General features: G+C 39.7%; 3 protein-coding genes and 1 long non-coding RNA gene across 7 annotated transcripts; 2 read left to right on the top strand and 2 right to left on the bottom strand.

The window, feature by feature from the left end:
* Positions 1 to 769: 769 nt before the first annotated feature.
* LOC5501628 (clathrin light chain) lies at positions 770 to 4,802 on the bottom strand. The gene is made up of 5 exons (XM_001622843.3): positions 4,613 to 4,802; positions 3,222 to 3,281; positions 2,556 to 2,626; positions 2,295 to 2,447; positions 770 to 1,965 (listed from the first exon to the last, which is right to left on the bottom strand). Exons 1-5 carry the CDS (start codon positions 4,745 to 4,747, stop codon positions 1,788 to 1,790), a joined length of 597 nt encoding a protein of 198 aa, XP_001622893.2. The 5' UTR covers positions 4,748 to 4,802; the 3' UTR covers positions 770 to 1,787.
* A 572-nt stretch (positions 4,803 to 5,374) lies between these two features.
* LOC5501622 (mitochondrial import inner membrane translocase subunit TIM14) lies at positions 5,375 to 9,540 on the top strand. The gene is made up of 6 exons (XM_001622850.3): positions 5,375 to 5,422; positions 5,512 to 5,560; positions 5,719 to 5,789; positions 7,496 to 7,572; positions 7,942 to 8,012; positions 8,182 to 9,540. The coding sequence occupies exons 1-6, from the start codon at positions 5,420 to 5,422 to the stop codon at positions 8,247 to 8,249; spliced, it is 339 nt and encodes a 112-aa protein (XP_001622900.2). The 5' UTR covers positions 5,375 to 5,419; the 3' UTR covers positions 8,250 to 9,540.
* A 1,317-nt stretch (positions 9,541 to 10,857) lies between these two features.
* LOC5501627 (putative glycosyl hydrolase ecdE) lies at positions 10,858 to 16,958 on the bottom strand. 4 transcript variants are annotated; one of them, XM_032369930.2, is made up of 5 exons: positions 16,651 to 16,958; positions 13,752 to 13,882; positions 12,975 to 13,080; positions 12,307 to 12,519; positions 10,858 to 11,767 (listed from the first exon to the last, which is right to left on the bottom strand). In XM_032369930.2, exons 2-5 carry the CDS (start codon positions 13,875 to 13,877, stop codon positions 11,472 to 11,474), a joined length of 741 nt encoding a protein of 246 aa, XP_032225821.2. In that variant the 5' UTR covers positions 13,878 to 13,882; positions 16,651 to 16,958; the 3' UTR covers positions 10,858 to 11,471. The 4 variants fall into 4 exon arrangements, with proteins under 4 accessions (XP_032225821.2, XP_032225822.2, XP_032225820.2 ...); XM_032369931.2 differs by lacking the exon at positions 16,651 to 16,958 and adding an exon at positions 15,546 to 15,787; XM_032369929.2 differs by lacking the exon at positions 16,651 to 16,958 and having other exon boundaries at positions 10,858 to 11,734; positions 13,752 to 14,287.
* On the top strand, positions 15,952 to 17,742 carry LOC116608898. Its single transcript, XR_004292771.2, has 2 exons — positions 15,952 to 16,106; positions 17,233 to 17,742. It is a non-coding gene; the product is annotated as an uncharacterized LOC116608898 (long non-coding RNA).
* The last annotated feature ends 506 nt before the right edge of the window (positions 17,743 to 18,248 follow it).

Raw genomic sequence — 18,248 nt, 5'->3', positions numbered from 1 at the left:
CCTAAGGAAAAAAGGTTCGCTAAGTGGGTATACGAACCCTTTCCCCCGCTCAAAATCCTGGCTACGGGCCTGAGAAGATGTCGATTTTTAATTAATTGAATCCGTGGTCAGTATATTGATTCTCTAGGCCCGACCCAGCGTTACTTTGTAGACACGCCCCTGGAAAGGATTTTTTTGGTCCGGATGTAGCAAACCAATTTGGAACAATAATTCTCTCTCAACATGATGATTCCGGGTTCTAGCAAAACGTCTTCGGTTGAACATGACAAAATTTGAAGATAAATATTGTGTTTGTCGGTGTTATCTTAGATTCATTGCTACTCGTTAACCCCAAGGGCTTGAAACTCAGCACAAATCTCTATTTAGTTCTCATAGTGCGCAGATAATAGGGGCTACTCCACCAATTTTCCTCGGGCCACCGCTCACTCAACATACCGTAGTTGTAAAGTAGGGAAGGAGTCTTTGTGGTCTTTTATATGGGAGGGGCACTGATACTTGAAGACATCTCTCAAAGAAAACCAACATTAGTATCAATAATTTTCTAAAGCTCAGGGCCGTAGCAGGCCTCGATATATTGGGGGCACAATACAGTAACTTAAGAAAATAAAAGTTTTTTTTATTTGGGGGGGGGGGGCACAGCCACGCCCCTACTAGTCATTTCCTTATATATTTTTTAAATATTGGGGGGGGGGGGGGGGGACGTGCCCCTAGTGCCTCACTCACCCCCTGCTACGGCCTGTAGCTAAAATACCCAATCAAAGAAACTTAATAAAAAGACATAACATTTATTAGTAGATATGACATGAATCACAATACTGCGCATGCGTACAGCGCGTGCCTCGTATGGTTAACCTAATTTCCATTGCTTTATCATTGACAGAATGAGCTTTCATAATAATTACACTTCAGAAGCACGAGTTTTAAATCCAGGACTTTCCAAGAACCTGGTGCCTACAAAATAGCAATATACAGTATAGCAGTCTTGGATTTGGAATCATTTTCTGTGTTTTGTCAGACAATTGCTTTTATCAAGTGCTCTTTTTAGCGTGATTCCCTGAGTAATAAATATAAGGACTTTAGCCTAGGGATCTCTGCATATATAAAAGCTTTCCTGAAAGCTGGAGAGCTTTGGCCTGATTTTAGATTTGTCATCAAAGGGTGGGCTTTTGTGTGAAATACTTCAGCAAAAAGCCAAGCTGGATTATGTTTGCATTATTAAAAAAAAAAAGATCAAATCAACAACAACAACAAAAAAAAACATTGACAGTCACAATTCTTTTGTCAGACAGACTAGAACTTAATTGACCAACAAGAGCTATATACCACAGTATAATTCTTTTCCTGAGTTCCTTTGATGTCAGTACAAAGCAAATGAATGCGATTCCACCTATCACAGCTCAATGCAATTAGCAGGAAAGGTCATGCAACCGATCAGAGCACCAATCAGAACTCTGTTTGATTGTCACAAAAAGCATGCGACGCTGATTGTACCAAAAAGTGCTAAATATCACAGTCACAAAAAGTTACCATCAAAACAATCCCCAGATCTACAAACATGCCACAAGAAAACGATGCCAAATAAAAGGGGCCGGAAACCCTAATGCTATATGTACCATCCTACACTAAAACACTGTGCTTCCGAACTCTATACTTACAATTACACAAGAATAGCCTACAGTGTAACCTTTCCCTGGGTGACCTTCCAGGTAGTCAGTACCTTTACTTATATGAATGACAATAATAATTTGAAATCGTCTAAGATACAAATTCCCCAGGTCCATGTTTCGCTAATCTCGCACTAGTGGGTTTTGCTTAAGCTGCAGGAAGATGGAGCGCATCCGAGACACATCTTTTGTGTTTTTCGTCGCTTTTGGGTTGAAGTCACATGCACGACACACTTTCTCCCACTCTGTGCCAGGCGTAGAGGTGTCGTCACGTTCTGCTACAAAAGATTCTTCGTCTGCCCTGGAGATGGGAGATGTGTGATAATGAGGAAGAGAAATACATGAAGTTGGGGTATGATTACGAAAAAAGGACACCTGTATCTAGGAGTAAATGGAAAGGAATACATGGGGAAAAGGTCAACCATATCCCCCCCCCTCACCAAAACAAGATATGTTAAAGGTATTTTTTCTATTACCTGCTCACCCACCAACATTTTAGACATAGAAAGATGGGTGGTGCTTAAACCAAACCCCTGGCACAGATCTATAGCCCCAAATATTGTCATTTATAGGGGAGAATAAATAATGTGTCTTTATGAAGGTTGCTAACTGTAATCTAGTAATACTTACCTATTACTATTCTTTGTTTTTCCGAGTTGCTCATTTCTCCTATCATACCAGTCATTTAATTCTTTATGTGCTTGTTCCCGCCATTCCTCTATTTCTGCCTTTTCTTCTTCGTCCATTTTTTCCAGCTGTGCAGCCTTTTCCTCCCTCCATTTTCTAAAACCAAATAATAAAATAAAACAATATAGAACAACGTTACAACCAAATAATACTAACATTTCCACCATCAGTCATAACTATGCTACCAGCCTGCTTATGGCTCACCTGACTGATTCGTGTTCAACTTCTCTTGTAACAGGGGTTGGAGCTGTCTGTTGTGATACCGAACTTTCCCCCTGTAAAAACATAGTGCTCTGTAATGCCCGGTGCACACTAGCGACATATCGACACAACGACATGGGCGCGCACACTCTTATCTTCAACGACATAACGACATGGACATACAGTAACGACATAAGAAAAAAACATGTTTTTTTTCTTTTATGTCATAATGTCAATGTCGTTATGTCGTGCTAAACATAGTGTGCGCGCCCATGTCGTTATGTTGTTATGTTGCTAGTGTGCACTAGGCATTAGTGTAATAGCAAGTGGTGTGATTAGATTAAAGTATTTTAAAGACAGTATCACAATCATGTTTAAATTTGCCAAAAGAAATAGATGGTCATACTGTTTCTATACAAAGTTTATGTTTGCAATGTTCCACTTCAGGAAAATGATCAAGCAAAAAATTAGAAATGACTGCGCCAGTCACACCAGAAACGACGAAGAAATAAAATCTTTAAATTAAACTAAACCCTTTGTGAAAAAAGAGTTCTGTTTTTTTTTCCGTAAGTGCTGAATAAGTTGCTTTTTGTTGCTGAGCGAGCGCTAGTTTGTCACCCAAACAGTCACGTGATCTCTTAATGCAAGTCCCCTATTATATGCACATACCTCATCCTCAAATCCATTCATAACCGGCTCTTCACCTCCCGACATGTCAAAACCAACACCCTGCAATTTACACACAAGATGTGATTTCAAAGTCTCTGTGTCATTAATTACCTATCACAATATATCAATAACATATCTTCTTTACATGAACCGGATGGTACTGCAGTAATTGGGATACACACAAGACCAAGTGAAAGCAAGCATTACCTGTATGTTGAAGCATGGTAGATGTTTGGTCAATGGTGCAGTTGTAACAGAAATCAATAGCAAGAGAAGCTTGCAGATATGTGGCACTTTACAATGCATTTCTATGCAAGAAATTATTCTGAATGAATGTTTTGTGCTACAGCATCTTATCATTCATCCTTTCTGTGTGGTTTGAATTTTATGTAATGGATTGCCCGTCATCGTCACAAAAAATGCAATTGAGCCAAAATCCCAAAATGAACCTATTTAAAAAAATCACAGTAAAAGAGAGTTTAATTAGCTCTTGGGAGAGCTTATCAAAGAGACAGGCTTTATACAGCTTATATGGTAAAAGTCTGCCACACGAAAAAGAAAAACATAAAAAAATCAGGGTTAATTTTTTTTCCAATTTGTACACTTCTGCACTCATGATGAATAGAAAACTTCACAATTTAATTTGTACAGTAAATTACATCACAAACAAACTGCAAACAAAGAAATTGTCAAGAAAACTTTAGTCAGATTCTTTATCTGCCTCAACTAAATTTGAGATAAGTAAAAGAAAAATCTTAGAGCAAGGTTCGTCGCAAACGTTTGTTCAAGCTGTTTTCAAAGCTTGATTCCAGAGTGAATAAAATTTGTTAAATGATTGAATAGCATTACTAATATTCAAAAAACTGCTAGCTGAACAGATTAGAATAAAACTCTTCATTATTTGATCAGACATTTAAATTGGAAGAGTGAATTAGTGAAAAGGGAACAATAATGGACAACTATCATCAATGCCTTACGTCTCACATTTCTTCCGTAAGGGGGAGGGGAGGGGGAGAAAAGAAAGTTCGAATACAGACGTAAAAGCTCGAAAATATGTACAAAGCTTTGCATTTACTACAGCAATAACATTCAATAAACGGGTTTATAATGCTCTATTCGGAAATAGGGAGCTACTGACGCCTTTGCGCCTAAATAATCTTGTCGAAGCGAGTCATAACTTACGAAACGAATTCCTAGTGTCTATAATTCACCTCGACCATTTCAATTGTAATTCTCTAATTTTATCTTAAATTCCTTACTGTTAGGCCACGGAGGAATTACCACACTCTCAAGCGTTTTCATGAGATCAAATATTGAGATTGAAAATCGAGAACGCCGAAAGAGGGACGACAAAGAACGCTTCCAAGCGACGAAAGAGCCACAGCTCCTACCTCTACATCACTGTTAGGGCCTCCTAAATCTTCCCCTAGTTCTGCTAAGTCGTCTTGCTCCCTTGCCAGGAACTCGGCTGCGGGATCGACGGCCTGTTCGTCAGAGAAGGTATCGTCTCCTAGTAAGTCAGCCATGTTGGATTTGTGGGAGCGCGAGAGGGGACAGGAGGTACCGAAGTCCCGGATGAATGAACGGAAGTGGTACGGCGCGGCTACCTGTCAGCGGTATCTCAATACAGACGACGACTCCTTACCGACACCCCTCTATTCCGGACATCTCGCTATTCCGGACAGCCCTCTATTCCGGACACCTCGCTATAACGGGTACCTCGATATTACGGGCACCTCGATATTAGGTATAAAAACACAATCCGCGGAGAAACCGAATAAATGCCTAAACATATCTCCCGTTATATAAACTCTCACTATCACTAACGTGTCCTTTGAGAGAGAAACATTCCAGTCATCTTAAGCGTTAGCTCCAGGGGAGGGTTCTTCAGGGTAAATGAGATAGGGATGCTACTATAAAAAAATACCTCAGAAGCCCTGAAAAAATACAATTTCTAAGAGAAAAGCCTATTTTTTCTCGGATACTTCCTAAAAATACCTGAGGCCTAATTTTGGCCCCTTGAAAATACGACGAGCATCCCTATCAAGCCGTCATGGAAAGAACACCCCCCGGGTTATGCAGTATCCCCCCCCCCCCCCGTTCCGAACCGTATAAGATTGCATCATGGGTAAATTTCTAAAAATCGTGATGCAACATGGGTAACATGTTACGTCACTCGGTCAGAAACAAAGATCAAAATGGTGTGTGGAGTCGAGAATTATTTTACAAAAAATAGTCACATTCTGTGGGTATATTGTACATTGATGTTTGAATATATACTGTTTTTCAGACAAGTTTGATCATAGCTGGTCTTGGTGTCGCCGGGGCTGCGATTGCAGGTAAAATAATGGAGTTTGCGTTTGAATTCTTTTTCTCACGTGCTCCAAAGACTTTACAACTTGTTTACTTGACTAACTAGTAGATGGAGATGGCTGCATTCACACGATTAATGATTTATCTTATACTGTAATGGATAACATAATTTGCTTTTTTCCAGGTCGCTTCGCCGTGCAAGCTTTCAAAAAAGTCAACTTAAATGCTATCCCCAAGGTCATTCCGAAAATCCCAGTAAGTGAAGCTCAATGCAACAATAATAAGCTTTTGGTTAACCATCATCATGCTTGAAATAATATACAGTAGATAAAATGTTAAGACATCTTCGATGAGACAATGTTTTCAGAGAATTCCCAACGCAAATTCTTAACTAAAAATTGAATCATATTTATATGTAACTAAGAACTGAGTTTGATTTTTCTTGTATTTGGACCATATTTTTTGTCATTTGTAAACAGGGAACCTCAAAATGAAAATACAGATAAATCAAACTCATGGCTAACTCAAACAATTTTTTTGTTTGTTTTCTACTACCTTTGTAAAGTATTCAGTAAGTTTGAGTCATATACAAACCAGAAGAGCAATTTGTTCAAGGATGGCGTGTGGAGCATTTTGATAAGTTTGGGGAAGGGGGGGGGACTGACAATTGAAAAGAAGGTCATATCGTAAAACGAAAAAGGAATAAAACATAGTATTAGAGTTGTTTTTGTCGCAAATAGTGGCATGGCTGAGGCCCCCCTGCCCCTCCCACTCTGCGGTGCCTGTTGTGTATGTTCTCTACTTACCTGATGACGTAAGAAGTTTGGTCTGCTATTAAACTACTGTATCATACAGCTCCCACAATAGTTAAATATCAGGGATATCTCCTTGTACAAGGGGGTGGGGGGGGTTGAATAGGGGTATGTAAATCCACCGATCCGCAACATTTTCCGGGCAAACCGTAGATCCGCAGATATTTTTAGATCCGCATGGTTTGACAGATAAACAATAGCATCGATTGAAATACATTTAAAATCCGAAATTTGACCGTCAAAGCAGTCAAAATCCAAATTCCGTGCCCAAATTGTCAACAGATCCGTGATCCGCTGTTTTTTCAAAATCCGCCAATCTGCTGAAATAATCATCCAAATCCGTAATTCGTGAGCATTTCGGGGCTGAATCCGCCGATCCGCAAACCTTTTCACTCCCCCCTACAAGGTCTCAAGGTACAAGACATGTAAATTATGATGCATGGAATCAACATCATCAAACTTTTTGTTCTACTGTAGTCATTGCAGGGTTAAACAATTGTCAGCCAGCATTTTTTTTACCAACTGCTGCATATATTTTTTTTGTTTGTCATCAGTGATAGATAGTCAACAAGCAGATATTATTATAAAATATTATTATGACTCATGTCTGAGACTCTAGACCCATCTGATCTTACATTCATGGGTCAATTTCTTGCAGTCATCAAATGTTTGAGGTTTTGTGACATGTTTTGTGCTTAGCATTATGTGGTGTTTTGTGTTTATGCCAGGTGATGTCATGCTTGTGCCATATTTTGTGACAAGTGTCAGTCATGTTTAATGTCATGTTGTCAAGTATTTATTGCAAATTTTTTTAAGTGGTTTGTGCGAAGCGTTGTATGCACCATGTTTTGTTCTTAGTTTTATTTGTACTATTTGTACAAAGTTCAAGTATTAGTTTTGATCATGCAAAGTTCCATGTGCCATACTTTGTGGTGTGTTTTTATGCCAAGTGTTTTTTTGATAACTGTTCTGTTTGTGCCAAGTTTTTGGCAAGGTTTTGTGTTTGGTCATACTACACAGTATTAAGTCACAGTCTTAAATTTGATATTCTTTTTGTGCCAAGTTCCGTGCAAAGGTTTTGTGCGTCATACTAAGGATTAAGCTCTTTGTCACAGTCTTGTAATTTGAATACTCTGTTGTTCTTTCTAGCAATTTTCACATTACTACAGAGGAGGTTTTGAACCTAAAATGACTAAAAGAGAAGCTGCTTTAATACTTGGGATAAGGTAAAAATCTTGTTTTTTTTAAACGTGTCATAAATATTTGACACAGTGACTTCTGAATTTTTGCAATTTCTAGTAACAGTATGTGTAGTTGTATGCAGCTTTAAGGTGGCGCTGCACTGCTTTATGCACAAATATTTTATAATATGTTTGTATCCTGAATAGATAGCCATGGATTGTTAACAATTGATAGTGTATCCTTTTAAGCCAATTTTTATATTCAGCTTTAGATCACCCATCTTTGCAAACTACATGATTTATCATTCTGTTTCCTCTTGTAAGTGCACTAAGGTCATGTATGAAGTTGCTGAGATGTTTTTACATTTTGTAACAAAGTGAGCCAACATTCTTTCTTGTTGTCCGATTTTATAGCCCAGCTTCACAAAAAAATAAGGTTCGGGAAGCTCACAGAAGAATCATGCTAATCAATCACCCAGACAGAGGTAGGTATTTTACTGAAAAAAAAAAACACCATGGGAACTATGTATACTGTAGTTTCACATTTGATTTTAGTAATTTTCTTGAAACACTCCATCCTAGTGACTCTGGTTCTGTCCCTACTGATGCTATGAAATGATTGTTTTTCAAAGCATCATCTTACTTTTTCTTCAGGTGGTTCGCCATACATTGCTGCAAAGATCAATGAAGCAAAAGATTTACTAGATGAAGCATCCAAGTAAAGAAATCTCTGCAAATGAGGCTTTTAAAACACATGACTGTATATTGGCTTTTGATTTCCAAGCGAGAGTCAGGCATACGATGGTGGTCCCATGGTGGGTACATGGCATGGGATATATACAATATGATTTGGAATTGGTAGTGTGGTATAGGTTACCTCATTGACACTTAATATAATTATGTGCATTGACCTCATTGAGTACCAGGAAAGCACAACAAAGGATATCAAGCATAATTTATTAAAAGAAAGCTAGAAAATGAACATTTGTCAATCATGCAAGCAAACCCCTCACTCTTTTAGGTGGCTTACTGCTGTTTTGTATCACTACGTGGCCCAAAAAGATGAAGTCTCAACATTCAAAATGCAAATTCTCTCTTTCAAATGTGTTCACTTGTAGCTGGCTAATTTTTAAACTTGAGAAATGGACCAGTTTGGTGTCTTAAATTTGTCTCATTTATTTAACGTTTGCTAGCATGGAAATATCTGATATTTTTAGATATCTAAGACAGCTTGAGTGTTTCCATTAGATAGAAAAGCACTGCTTGCAAACAATCAATAAGTTTTGACAGCATTTTTAACACAGACACGTGAATGATGGTGGAGGTACCGTAATATTTGAAGTTTGGACTGTATTTTGTATTGCCAGTTGTCCAATTGTACAATATGGATTTGGTTTTGAACTGGTACAGAACAGAACTGAACAGACAACTTGTACCAGTCCAAAAACCATAGTATAGCTGTTCAAATCCATTTTTTACCAAGATAGACAAATTGAAATAAAACATGCATGACATAAAAGGATTCAACTACTGAAACAGGATATTTTTAAACATAATAGAGTGGTTTTCAAAATCAAGTGCAACAAAATATTATTGTTAAAGTGTATATATAGTCAAGCCAGAACAAAAAAGAAAAAAAATATAACAGTGTATTAGTACTAAAAAACTAAATATATTTCACTGGTTTTTGAAACCACTATGTTTTTGTCAGCATAAAGCATAGAGGTATAGTATACAGTAGTTTACAGATGCATACCAAGCATTGGCTGATGGGTGGACAGTCATAGGTATCACATGGAAAATGCATCGTATATGAAGATTCCTTAATAAGAAATGACCCACTTCTTGGCCTTCAAGGGGGTACATGCACACCCCCTGTGTACGTGCCTGGTTTATGGCATTAAAACTTATGAGCCTTATTCCTAGTGTCAAAAACTGAAAAAAAAATATAAGAATTTGAATAAAGATCAATTCCTTTTGAAAGAAAACAAAAATATTAAAGGATAAAATGTTTACTAGTTCTACTATTCCTTCCCTCCCCTGTAAACAAATTTGGTACACTTTATTGTCTTTACGAAAATAACACTGTTTGGGACTGTTATTAGTGCCCCGCCCCCGGCTATGGCCATGGTGCCACACTCTCAAACTCTGGTTATAGAGATATTCTTTTCCAATAGAGACCCATCATTGGGGAGTTACTTTTTTCTGTCCTCATAATCCATTTCACGGCCAGATGTATTTCTAATATTTTCCCTTGATTTCTTAACATGGAGGTGTTCTTTCATTTAAAGATTCTGGCCCGCTACACATTAGATTTGAGTCATTTTGTCAAAGTATTCTGGGACTTGGCAAGAATTTTGCCTTTTGATTGAAATAATACTACAGTGCCTTAGCAGACCTCGAAATGTTAGGGGGGGGGGGGGGGGGTAGGGGCACAATACAGAAACATGAAAATTTTAAGGGGCACGGTCACGCGCCTACTGGTAATTTCCTAAATGTGAACTTTAGAAGCACACTAGCATACACACATTGGCACCAGTCGGGCCAAGACGGGACGCTAGCACAGTCTATTACCCGTGCAGTTCGGCAACCATGGACAGCTGTTTCGTCCTTATTAGGACTCGTCAGCATGGCATAGCCGGTTTGCCTCAGTTAAACTTCATCGGCAAAAAAACTGCAGGGCGACTTCGACTCGAACGAAGTGCTTTAAACCACAGCTCAGATCCATGTGGGATCTAGAGCTGCGACCGGGCTAGCGTGATGCCAATTGTGCGGATCACGCATGCGACCTAACCACTGCACTAACCACTTAACGCACAGCAAGATCCGTGCCTTGTTTCTGCCGGATAAGGTTATCTGCTTATAATTTCCCGGGGTGGACTCTCCATAATAGTAGACGGGGTGATCGTCCTTTCTTTTAGGCTATAAATTTTCGACCAACTGCTATCCCTTTGGAGGTGTTGAAAATTTTTTCCGATTCTGCAATCTCTTAGGCAAAGTTCAAACGTCGTATTATCCATGAGCCGTATTCAATACAAATTTATGTAATTTAGTCGATTGTTATGGATAATACGAGGTTTGAACTTGGCCTTAGGGTATTGAATTCGACCAACTTCCTTAGGGGGCGTTTAAAGATTTCTCCGATTTTGCTTTTCTTAGGGTAAGAAATTCCTTTGAGCACACCCAAACTTGCTATCTCTAGAATTTATCTTGACCACACCAAAAGCAGCCAAAGTGCTATCCTTTTGTTCTTAGCAGATCTGGCAACTAAAGTTTGGCATTCTTGTCGGTTTAAATCCCCCGTAGACACTCTACTGCGATACTCAAAACTACGTCAAAGAACATGTATTTATTTTTGGTTATTATGGTAATTGATTCTTGCAGTTTTTATGATTTAAATCTAATATATCCTTACTTGGGTCCATGGGCTGAGGAGACGTTTACCTATGATCCTTCCTCACGTGCAGCTTGTTTAGCTTTTATCAGTGCCGTAGCAGGCCTCGAAATACTGGGGGGGGGGGGGGGCACAATACAGAAACATTAAGAAAATATAGGGGTTACAGCCACGCCCTTACTGGTCATTTCCTTATAAATCCTTTAAAGTGCCCCACCCCTGCTACGGCCCTGTTTATGAAACGATGCCATTTATGTACAATCATAAAACCGTTTACATTGTTTTCACACCTATAAAAGATTGCTTTGTCCGATATTATTACAGCTTATGAGATTATGAGGACAAGCCATAAAAAAGTCGTCTAGATTAACAATACCACAACTAGGATAAACTCTGACAAATATTATTCGTGCAATCAGAAAATGCATTCTGAGAAGTTATTTGTTGAATAAATATCGAATTACAATTACATCGAATTCTAAATATCGGATTTTTACTTCATTTGTGTAATAAGGTTTTGTTTTCCGCCAGCAGGAAATCATTAGAAAAACTATGAATAGTTGCTTTCTTTGCACAAATCTTCATCACGGAGATGATCAAAATTGATATGTCCCCACCCCCCTGAGGAGTGGTCTACTATGCGGATCTGTGCCTGTTTGCCTCGGTACTGAGCCACCTCCAAGTAGTGCTTGCTCATTGTCTCGCTGCATTTGCTCGGCTGGGTCTTCATAACCACGTGCCCATCCACAATTAGCTCAACGCGCTCTTTTACGAGGTTGCAACCACCGCCCAGCATGAAAGAGAGGCGAGATCCTGTAATGTGAAAGAGCGGAGAAGTGGCAGACCCTAAAATGAATAGAGCCTTTCGTCAACCTCAAGGAATTCAACAAAAGCGTAAGGCATAAAACATATTTGTTTTGGAGGAGAAACCATATTTGGAAGTCACACTTCAAGTATATTGTCCTTTTTATAACGGCGTCTAACAGTGACGAGGTCTCTTATTTCTTGGCAGCCTGTTTATATAGGCCCCAGGAACTCTCGTTTTCTATTGCCACAGGCATCAGGTGTTTCATCCCTGTCACTCGTATATACGTATAATTGATTTGTCTGTGACATATGCTCTCATGCGATTATAAGAGCCTATCTATATATAACTCTTTTCAAACAAAATAACTTTATGAAATAACTTGTGTGACCCCAAAGAAGAGATACATAACAGCAATGAAGGAACTGACTTCTGATTTCCAAACATCCCTGCGATTTCATGCAAAGTTGTGCTGAGAGGGAGACGGCTGAGAAAGTTTTCTTTGTAAGAGATTGGGGGGGGGGGGGGGGGGGCATTACACGTATCTTGAATCTATTTCATGATAAACATGATTCATTACCCTGAGGTCTATCTCCTTGTATTTTTCCGGGAAGGTAAGAAGGTCCCGGGCGATTCTCAAAGGTACCGATCCACCAATAGCCGAAATGGTTTGATGGCTGCCCCCGTCTGCGCGCCGTGGGGTTGTCACCGTACGTCGGCTGGTTATTGAATGCTGTGCCTGTCAGAGTCCATCCATTGAGAGTCCCGTTTTCAAAGTCGAAGAGGACGCAACCTATCAGATTACAATACAGTTAGTTATAGAGAATTAGACAAATTTGTATTGATGATGTCATTTACATTTTCATTGTCATCACGTGTTACAAAGAGTGTATCAACACTCTCACCATTAATCATCATCATCGCCATCTCCATCGCCAACATTATCATTATAATCGCCATTTTCAAAATCACCATTATCACCATCATAACCACCTCCATCTTCCCCATTATTATCACCTCACCGTCTTCAATATCACCATTATTATCATCATCCCCTCCATCTTCCCCATTATCATCACCATCATCATCTTCTCCATCATCACCGTCGTCGTCGTCGTCGTAATTATCATCATCATCATCGTCACCTCCACCATCACCCATATCATCATTATCGCCATCACCATAATCATCAAACATTTTAAGCACGCACCACGATGAACATGCCACAGACACAAATGTAAAACAAACCGCATTTGGGTAGCGCAACGCCTGGCGAGTGGCACACGGGAACGGAACGATCACATGGGCTTGGCGAACACATCATCTCGCATGGGTTTGACGGGTAACAGGTGCTCTTCAATAGAAAAAAACAATATGGAGCATCGATATTATTCGCTGTAATACATGCTCTATATATACTCTTCCACAAACATATCTTTATATGAAGCAATAAAATTCAGGACATTTTAGGACAAAGTCTTTTTTAGGGACGGGAAAAAAAGGAACTTGTCAGGATGCGCACATCCAATTTAGAACTGGACAGTTTCTAATAGTAACATTCTTACATGATGGTCAAATAATCAAGGGCACAAAACGGGTCTGTTCCGCAGCCCGACTTTATGTGGCTGGGAAAATGTTTGACCGCTTGGTTGCTGGGGGAAATTGTCCCGAATGGTTCTCCTGGCAAATTTGTGGAGTCAAACTAGTTGTGCTGGAAATATATTTTGTGCGCTGGATATGTTGCTTGGAAAACAAAATATCGTAGCGACCGGTTATAAGAACAATTGTTCATGTGCTAAAATAACTAACCACCTCTGGCTGGGAAAAAAAAAGGAATGGTCCCTCCTGGGAAAAAGGAACAGAAAACCGACGAAAATCGAGGTGATCCCAATATTTTGAAAATAATCCCGATCCCACTAACATGATATACCACGTCACTGCCCTTGAGACTATTAAAAGAACTATTTGTTATTCTCTTTTTTTTTGCGTACTTATTTAATATACTAGGACGTGTTTTTTTTATACCTGAACGAAGCCTGTCCTAAAAGTTCCGTTTGGCTTGAGGTAATCATTGAAGTCTGAACTTCCATAGTTCAAAAGCTCGCACATTAATCCCTCGGTGACTTTCAGTAAAGCGATATTCAAGGCCATGCAAACTGTATTCAAAAAGCAGGCAATTAAACAGTTTTCCTCTGTGGAATAAAACCCCTGAGAGATAACTGTTCCGGGTTTCCTAAACACCAATCCTTGCTTTTCGATGAAAAAAACCTCTGATGATTTGGGGATGCATTCAGTTGCCCTTGCAACGGTCTTTATAGATAGAAAAACAGCTAAAAATGCTTGATACTTTGATGGTGCGAGCATTTTTCGTGAAGCAAAGCCAAGAGAGTTTAAAACATCAACATCGCATGATGGAAAACTTGAAATGGGCTCCATGGGTTGTCTTCGTTTGATTTATTCGCAACTTTATAAAAGGGCGGAGTAATTGTATTAGCACATGAACACAATTAGTGACAGGTGGCAGGCCCGTACCCAGGGGGGAAGGGGGATGCGTTTGCCCCCTCCCTCCCCCACAACGGCAGATAGTCCACTTCCGGTTCGCAATAAACGTGCTATTTGTAGACAAATCTATAAAGCATAAGCGACTTAGATAAAAAAAAGGCGTTGTGGATCAATCTGGTATCTCATAAATCTATAATTCAAACTTTTTTGTAGCCAAATCCGAAAATAAACAGGCCCGTACCCAGGGTTTTTCTTAGGGGGTTGCGAAATTCTAAAAAAGGATCTAATTTTTCCGGGGGGGAGGGGAGGGAAGGAGTTCTCTGATAAGAATCTAAACACCAAGGCTGCCTTTGAAGCATGCCTTTGCAGTATCTCCTCGGGACGTTTATTTTTGGATTTGGCTACATACCAGAAGGATCCAGCTTATGATTCTTAGTTTTGTCTACAAATAACACGTCTATTGAGAACCAAATGTGGACTTTCGGCCCTTGTGGGGGGGTGCGTTTGCACCCAGGGTACGGGCCTGATAAACGTGGCATAAAATGGTATAGAAAATCCTTTTTGGGGGGATGGTAAGATTTTAATTAGAAAACTCATTTATTCCCGTAAAATGGGTTTGCAGATTATCTAAGTTTGTCTACTTTTGTTTACATTTTTCTCAATCCATCCGCTCGATGTGAAACGTTAAAAACACCTGTATTTATCTGAATGATCGAAAGGTAATGTAATAAACACGAGAATTGTTTTATGTTCAGCAATTATGAGTCAACCACATAGAATGTTGTTTGTCCTGATTTAAAAACAAAACTCGTAGGCGGTCCGTGTGGTCCTTGAAGCCCCATTGGCAACCAAAGCGATTGTTGTTGTTTTAAAATAACGGCATTGTCTGGCGAGCGATTTGATTGGAGGACTATAATACGCGTAATTATTAACTACCGACACTCGTGAGTAAGTACGCAGCTGCTTTGTCTCCTATTATCTTTGTTCTACAAAGGAGTTCTTTTGTCTCTATTCTTCTCGCTCTATGTTTCGTTAACGTCAGTGAACACGCTCTATTTTAGCGCAGCGCTAAGCTGTGAAGTTTTTTTTTTATAAGAACGTTTAATTTTCAGTCGAGACTGACCGTTTTGGAGCATTTTGAGGCAGAAAATGTTCTTAAATTTTAGCGTAAAAAAAGATATAATATTAGAAAGAGAATGATACATATGATCAAAAGCTTATATATAAGGTTGATATTATGAGCACAATTTGCATTTTAGAACGCATCTGAGAACGGGCATGTTTTTAGCATGTTCTTAAAGACAGACAGAAACTTACATTGAAATGAATATGTCTCGCACTATTCTACTCATTGCGGTGATTAGTGGAGGGCTTTGAAAGTATGCGAATACTGTCCATTCTTTTTTGGTTCCAGCGCTGAAAAACTTGCAAAACAAATGTTTGGTACTGCTGACGTTATTTCTTCTTTCAATTCTTTGACAAAACAATACGACTTTTTTCGTTTTCACGCAACGCGTCCTGTTTTTCTTTCTTTTTTCCCCGAAATTCAATTCATTGATGGCAAGCGAAAATATCCATGACAATATCTTTAGCTTATCATATGACAAATATTGATGATGCTTTAGGGCTTTTCTACCTGCAGACTTGAGTCAATCTTGGCAATAAGACAATAGATGACGCATAGCTTGGTGATGATGACATTTGATTGACAAATCATGCATTGCGCTGCGTTTGTATATTGGACTGTCTTTGCTTGTTATTGCCAAGTCTATCTTTTTGTAACCTGAAAAGCTCCTGAAACGCGAAGCCTAGGCTAAAAGAAGATGAGAATCCACGCTTTCTTCGCTTTAATGCTGGTAACAGTTACCATTAAAACTGGTAAGGAAGTGTTTAAGGGATTTTTAAGGGATTTTAATGGACTCTTCTATATAGGACGTTGGTTAGCGACGAGGGAAGAATTGCGCACAAAACGAACACGTCATGACTTGAGTCGCGTTTGTTTCGTCAAAGCTGCTTAAATATTTCAACTCAAACTAACGCTTTTATAACTTAAACGGTAGGTAAAAAGTACCAACTACAAATACTGGAAAGCCTAACATTTCGCTTGCGCTATTTTTTATTTACATAGAAAGTTATGAAAGCTTTTACAACATTATTAGGTGAATCGATCGGGGCTGCCGTATTTCAGTCTGTTGTGTAGTTAGTAGCTTTATTTTTAGTATCTAAATTATTTTGTGGATCTGCTACATTCAAATCTCTTGACAGTCAATAATCGCAGGAACTCTTTCTACGCGCTTTGAAGGAATAGCAACTTTTCATGTGACGCGAAAGCTTCTTCTATTGACACTTAATTAATTAACTTCGACTTTAGTAACGAGCTTGGCAACGGCATAAAACGATAAGAATTCCAACAAATTCTTACATTGATATGCAAATGATTCACCATCTTCGGCATCTTGTGCACCAAGTGTGAGAAACTTTAGCTGGAAACTTTCCCATCTGTGTTCCCGGTTAGTTTACTTTTGTTTCTGTAATTAACACAGAATCTAGTTCAGACATTTTTCTTGGTCACGCCGCCCTCGCCGTCGCGGTGGTCGTAATTCATATTCTAGTGGCAGTAATAATGTGTTTATTGTTTGCCGCTGTCAAACTCCTTGAACCCGGGCCCGTATCCAGGGGGGTGCAGGGGAACGCACCACCCCCCCTCCACAACGGCCAAAGGTCCACTTTCGGTTTTCAATAGACGTGCTATTATTTGTAGACAAAACTATTAAGCCTCAGCTAGATGACTCTGGTATGTAGCCAAATCCGACAATAAACGTCCCGTGGAGATACTGCAAAGGCATCGTCAGATTTCCCCCCCCCCCCCTGAAAAATACTTGGTCCATCTTTTCAGATTTCGCACCCCCCCCCCCCCCTAAGAAAAATCCTGGGTACGGGCCTGTTGAACCAATTCTTACATGCCATATAACATGCCATAATAATGTATACTTCTGTTTAAAAGTTGTTTCACAGTCCACGAGTTCTACCTCTTCCCTTACTTCAACACCAAGCTCCCCCCAAGCTTCCCCAACAACATCGAGTGGTGACGCCTCGGCATCAGTATATGTATCAGTGTCGCCTACAGCAGTGCAGTCCTCAGCTACAGCGACCACCAGCCAGACGACTGCGCAACCCTCAACAACAAAAAGCAGTGCCAATGTACTGGCCCCCACAGTCACGTGTCTTGCTGCAGTCATTGCCATCATGGGTTATCTGTGGTAACTATGGCAACAGCCTTGGAGAGAAGAAGCCAGATCATGTTTGTTTTTGCTAAGGCATGTGAGAGCTTTTGTTTAAAGTCATGAAATAGATAACAACATTTTTTGATCAAAAAAAAAAATAAGTAAAAAATGAAAAATAATGGTTTAATTCTTAACATTTTAGCTTGTTCAGACAATTGTTAACATTTTAGCTTGTGTTTTTTCCTATTCTTATTGAACAAAATTAAAATTCCAGAATTTGTGTTGTTCAAGGGCTGTGAAATTCCTTTGAGGCAAAGTGTGTATCTTACACTTAGGGTAGTACCCAGTCCAGCAAGGGCAGGACACACTTAGGCAACGCAAAGCATCACGGGGAAGACTGACACACCCCATAGGTACACACCCTGGGTACAGCCCCTAGATACACCCCTTAGGTACACCCCCTGGGTACAACCCCTGGGATCATCCCCTTTGTACAGCATCTATGTACACCCCCTGGGTACACCCACTTAGGTGCACCGCTTAGGTACAACCCCTGGGTACACCCCTTAGGTACACCCCCTGGGATCATCCCCTAGGTACACCCCCTGGGTACACCCCCTAGGTACACCCCCTAGGTACACCCCTAGTTACACCACCTGGGTACACCGCTGGGATCATCCCCTGACTTTACTCACAAGGGTACCAAATCATAACAACACACAAGAAAACACCAAAAGAATTGGAATATAGATATCAACGAATATGCCAGGGCTTTCTATTTTGGATCACAGATGGT

The sequence above is a fragment of the Nematostella vectensis genome, chromosome 8 (assembly GCF_932526225.1).
Source record: "Nematostella vectensis chromosome 8, jaNemVect1.1, whole genome shotgun sequence".
Taxonomy (NCBI): domain Eukaryota; kingdom Metazoa; phylum Cnidaria; class Anthozoa; order Actiniaria; family Edwardsiidae; genus Nematostella; species Nematostella vectensis.
Note: the sequence above shows the minus strand (reverse complement) of the source record. Positions and strands in the feature narration are given on the sequence as shown.

What these genes read in the sequence shown, in the direction of transcription:
- LOC5501622 (XM_001622850.3), top strand. An exon ending in CGCCGGGGCTGCGATTGCAG is followed by an intron (nt 5,561 to 5,718) that starts GTAAAATAATGG and finishes GCTTTTTTCCAG; the next exon opens with GTCGCTTCGCCGTGCAAGCT. An exon ending in GCTTTAATACTTGGGATAAG is followed by an intron (nt 7,573 to 7,941) that starts GTAAAAATCTTG and finishes CCGATTTTATAG; the next exon opens with CCCAGCTTCACAAAAAAATA.
- LOC5501627 (XM_032369928.2), bottom strand. Translation starts at nt 14,162, where the DNA reads ATGGAGCCCATTTCAAGTTTTCCATCATGCGATGTTGATGTTTTAAAC. An exon ending in TTAGGACAGGCTTCGTTCAG is followed by an intron (nt 13,081 to 13,751) that starts GTATAAAAAAAA and finishes TTTCTATTGAAG; the next exon opens with AGCACCTGTTACCCGTCAAA. An exon ending in CGTTGCGCTACCCAAATGCG is followed by an intron (nt 12,520 to 12,974) that starts GTTTGTTTTACA and finishes GTAATCTGATAG; the next exon opens with GTTGCGTCCTCTTCGACTTT.
- LOC5501628 (XM_001622843.3), bottom strand. Translation starts at nt 4,747, where the DNA reads ATGGCTGACTTACTAGGAGACGATACCTTCTCTGACGAACAGGCCGTC. An exon ending in GCCCTAACAGTGATGTAGAG is followed by an intron (nt 3,282 to 4,612) that starts GTAGGAGCTGTG and finishes TGTAAATTGCAG; the next exon opens with GGTGTTGGTTTTGACATGTC. An exon ending in TGAATGGATTTGAGGATGAG is followed by an intron (nt 2,627 to 3,221) that starts GTATGTGCATAT and finishes ATGTTTTTACAG; the next exon opens with GGGGAAAGTTCGGTATCACA.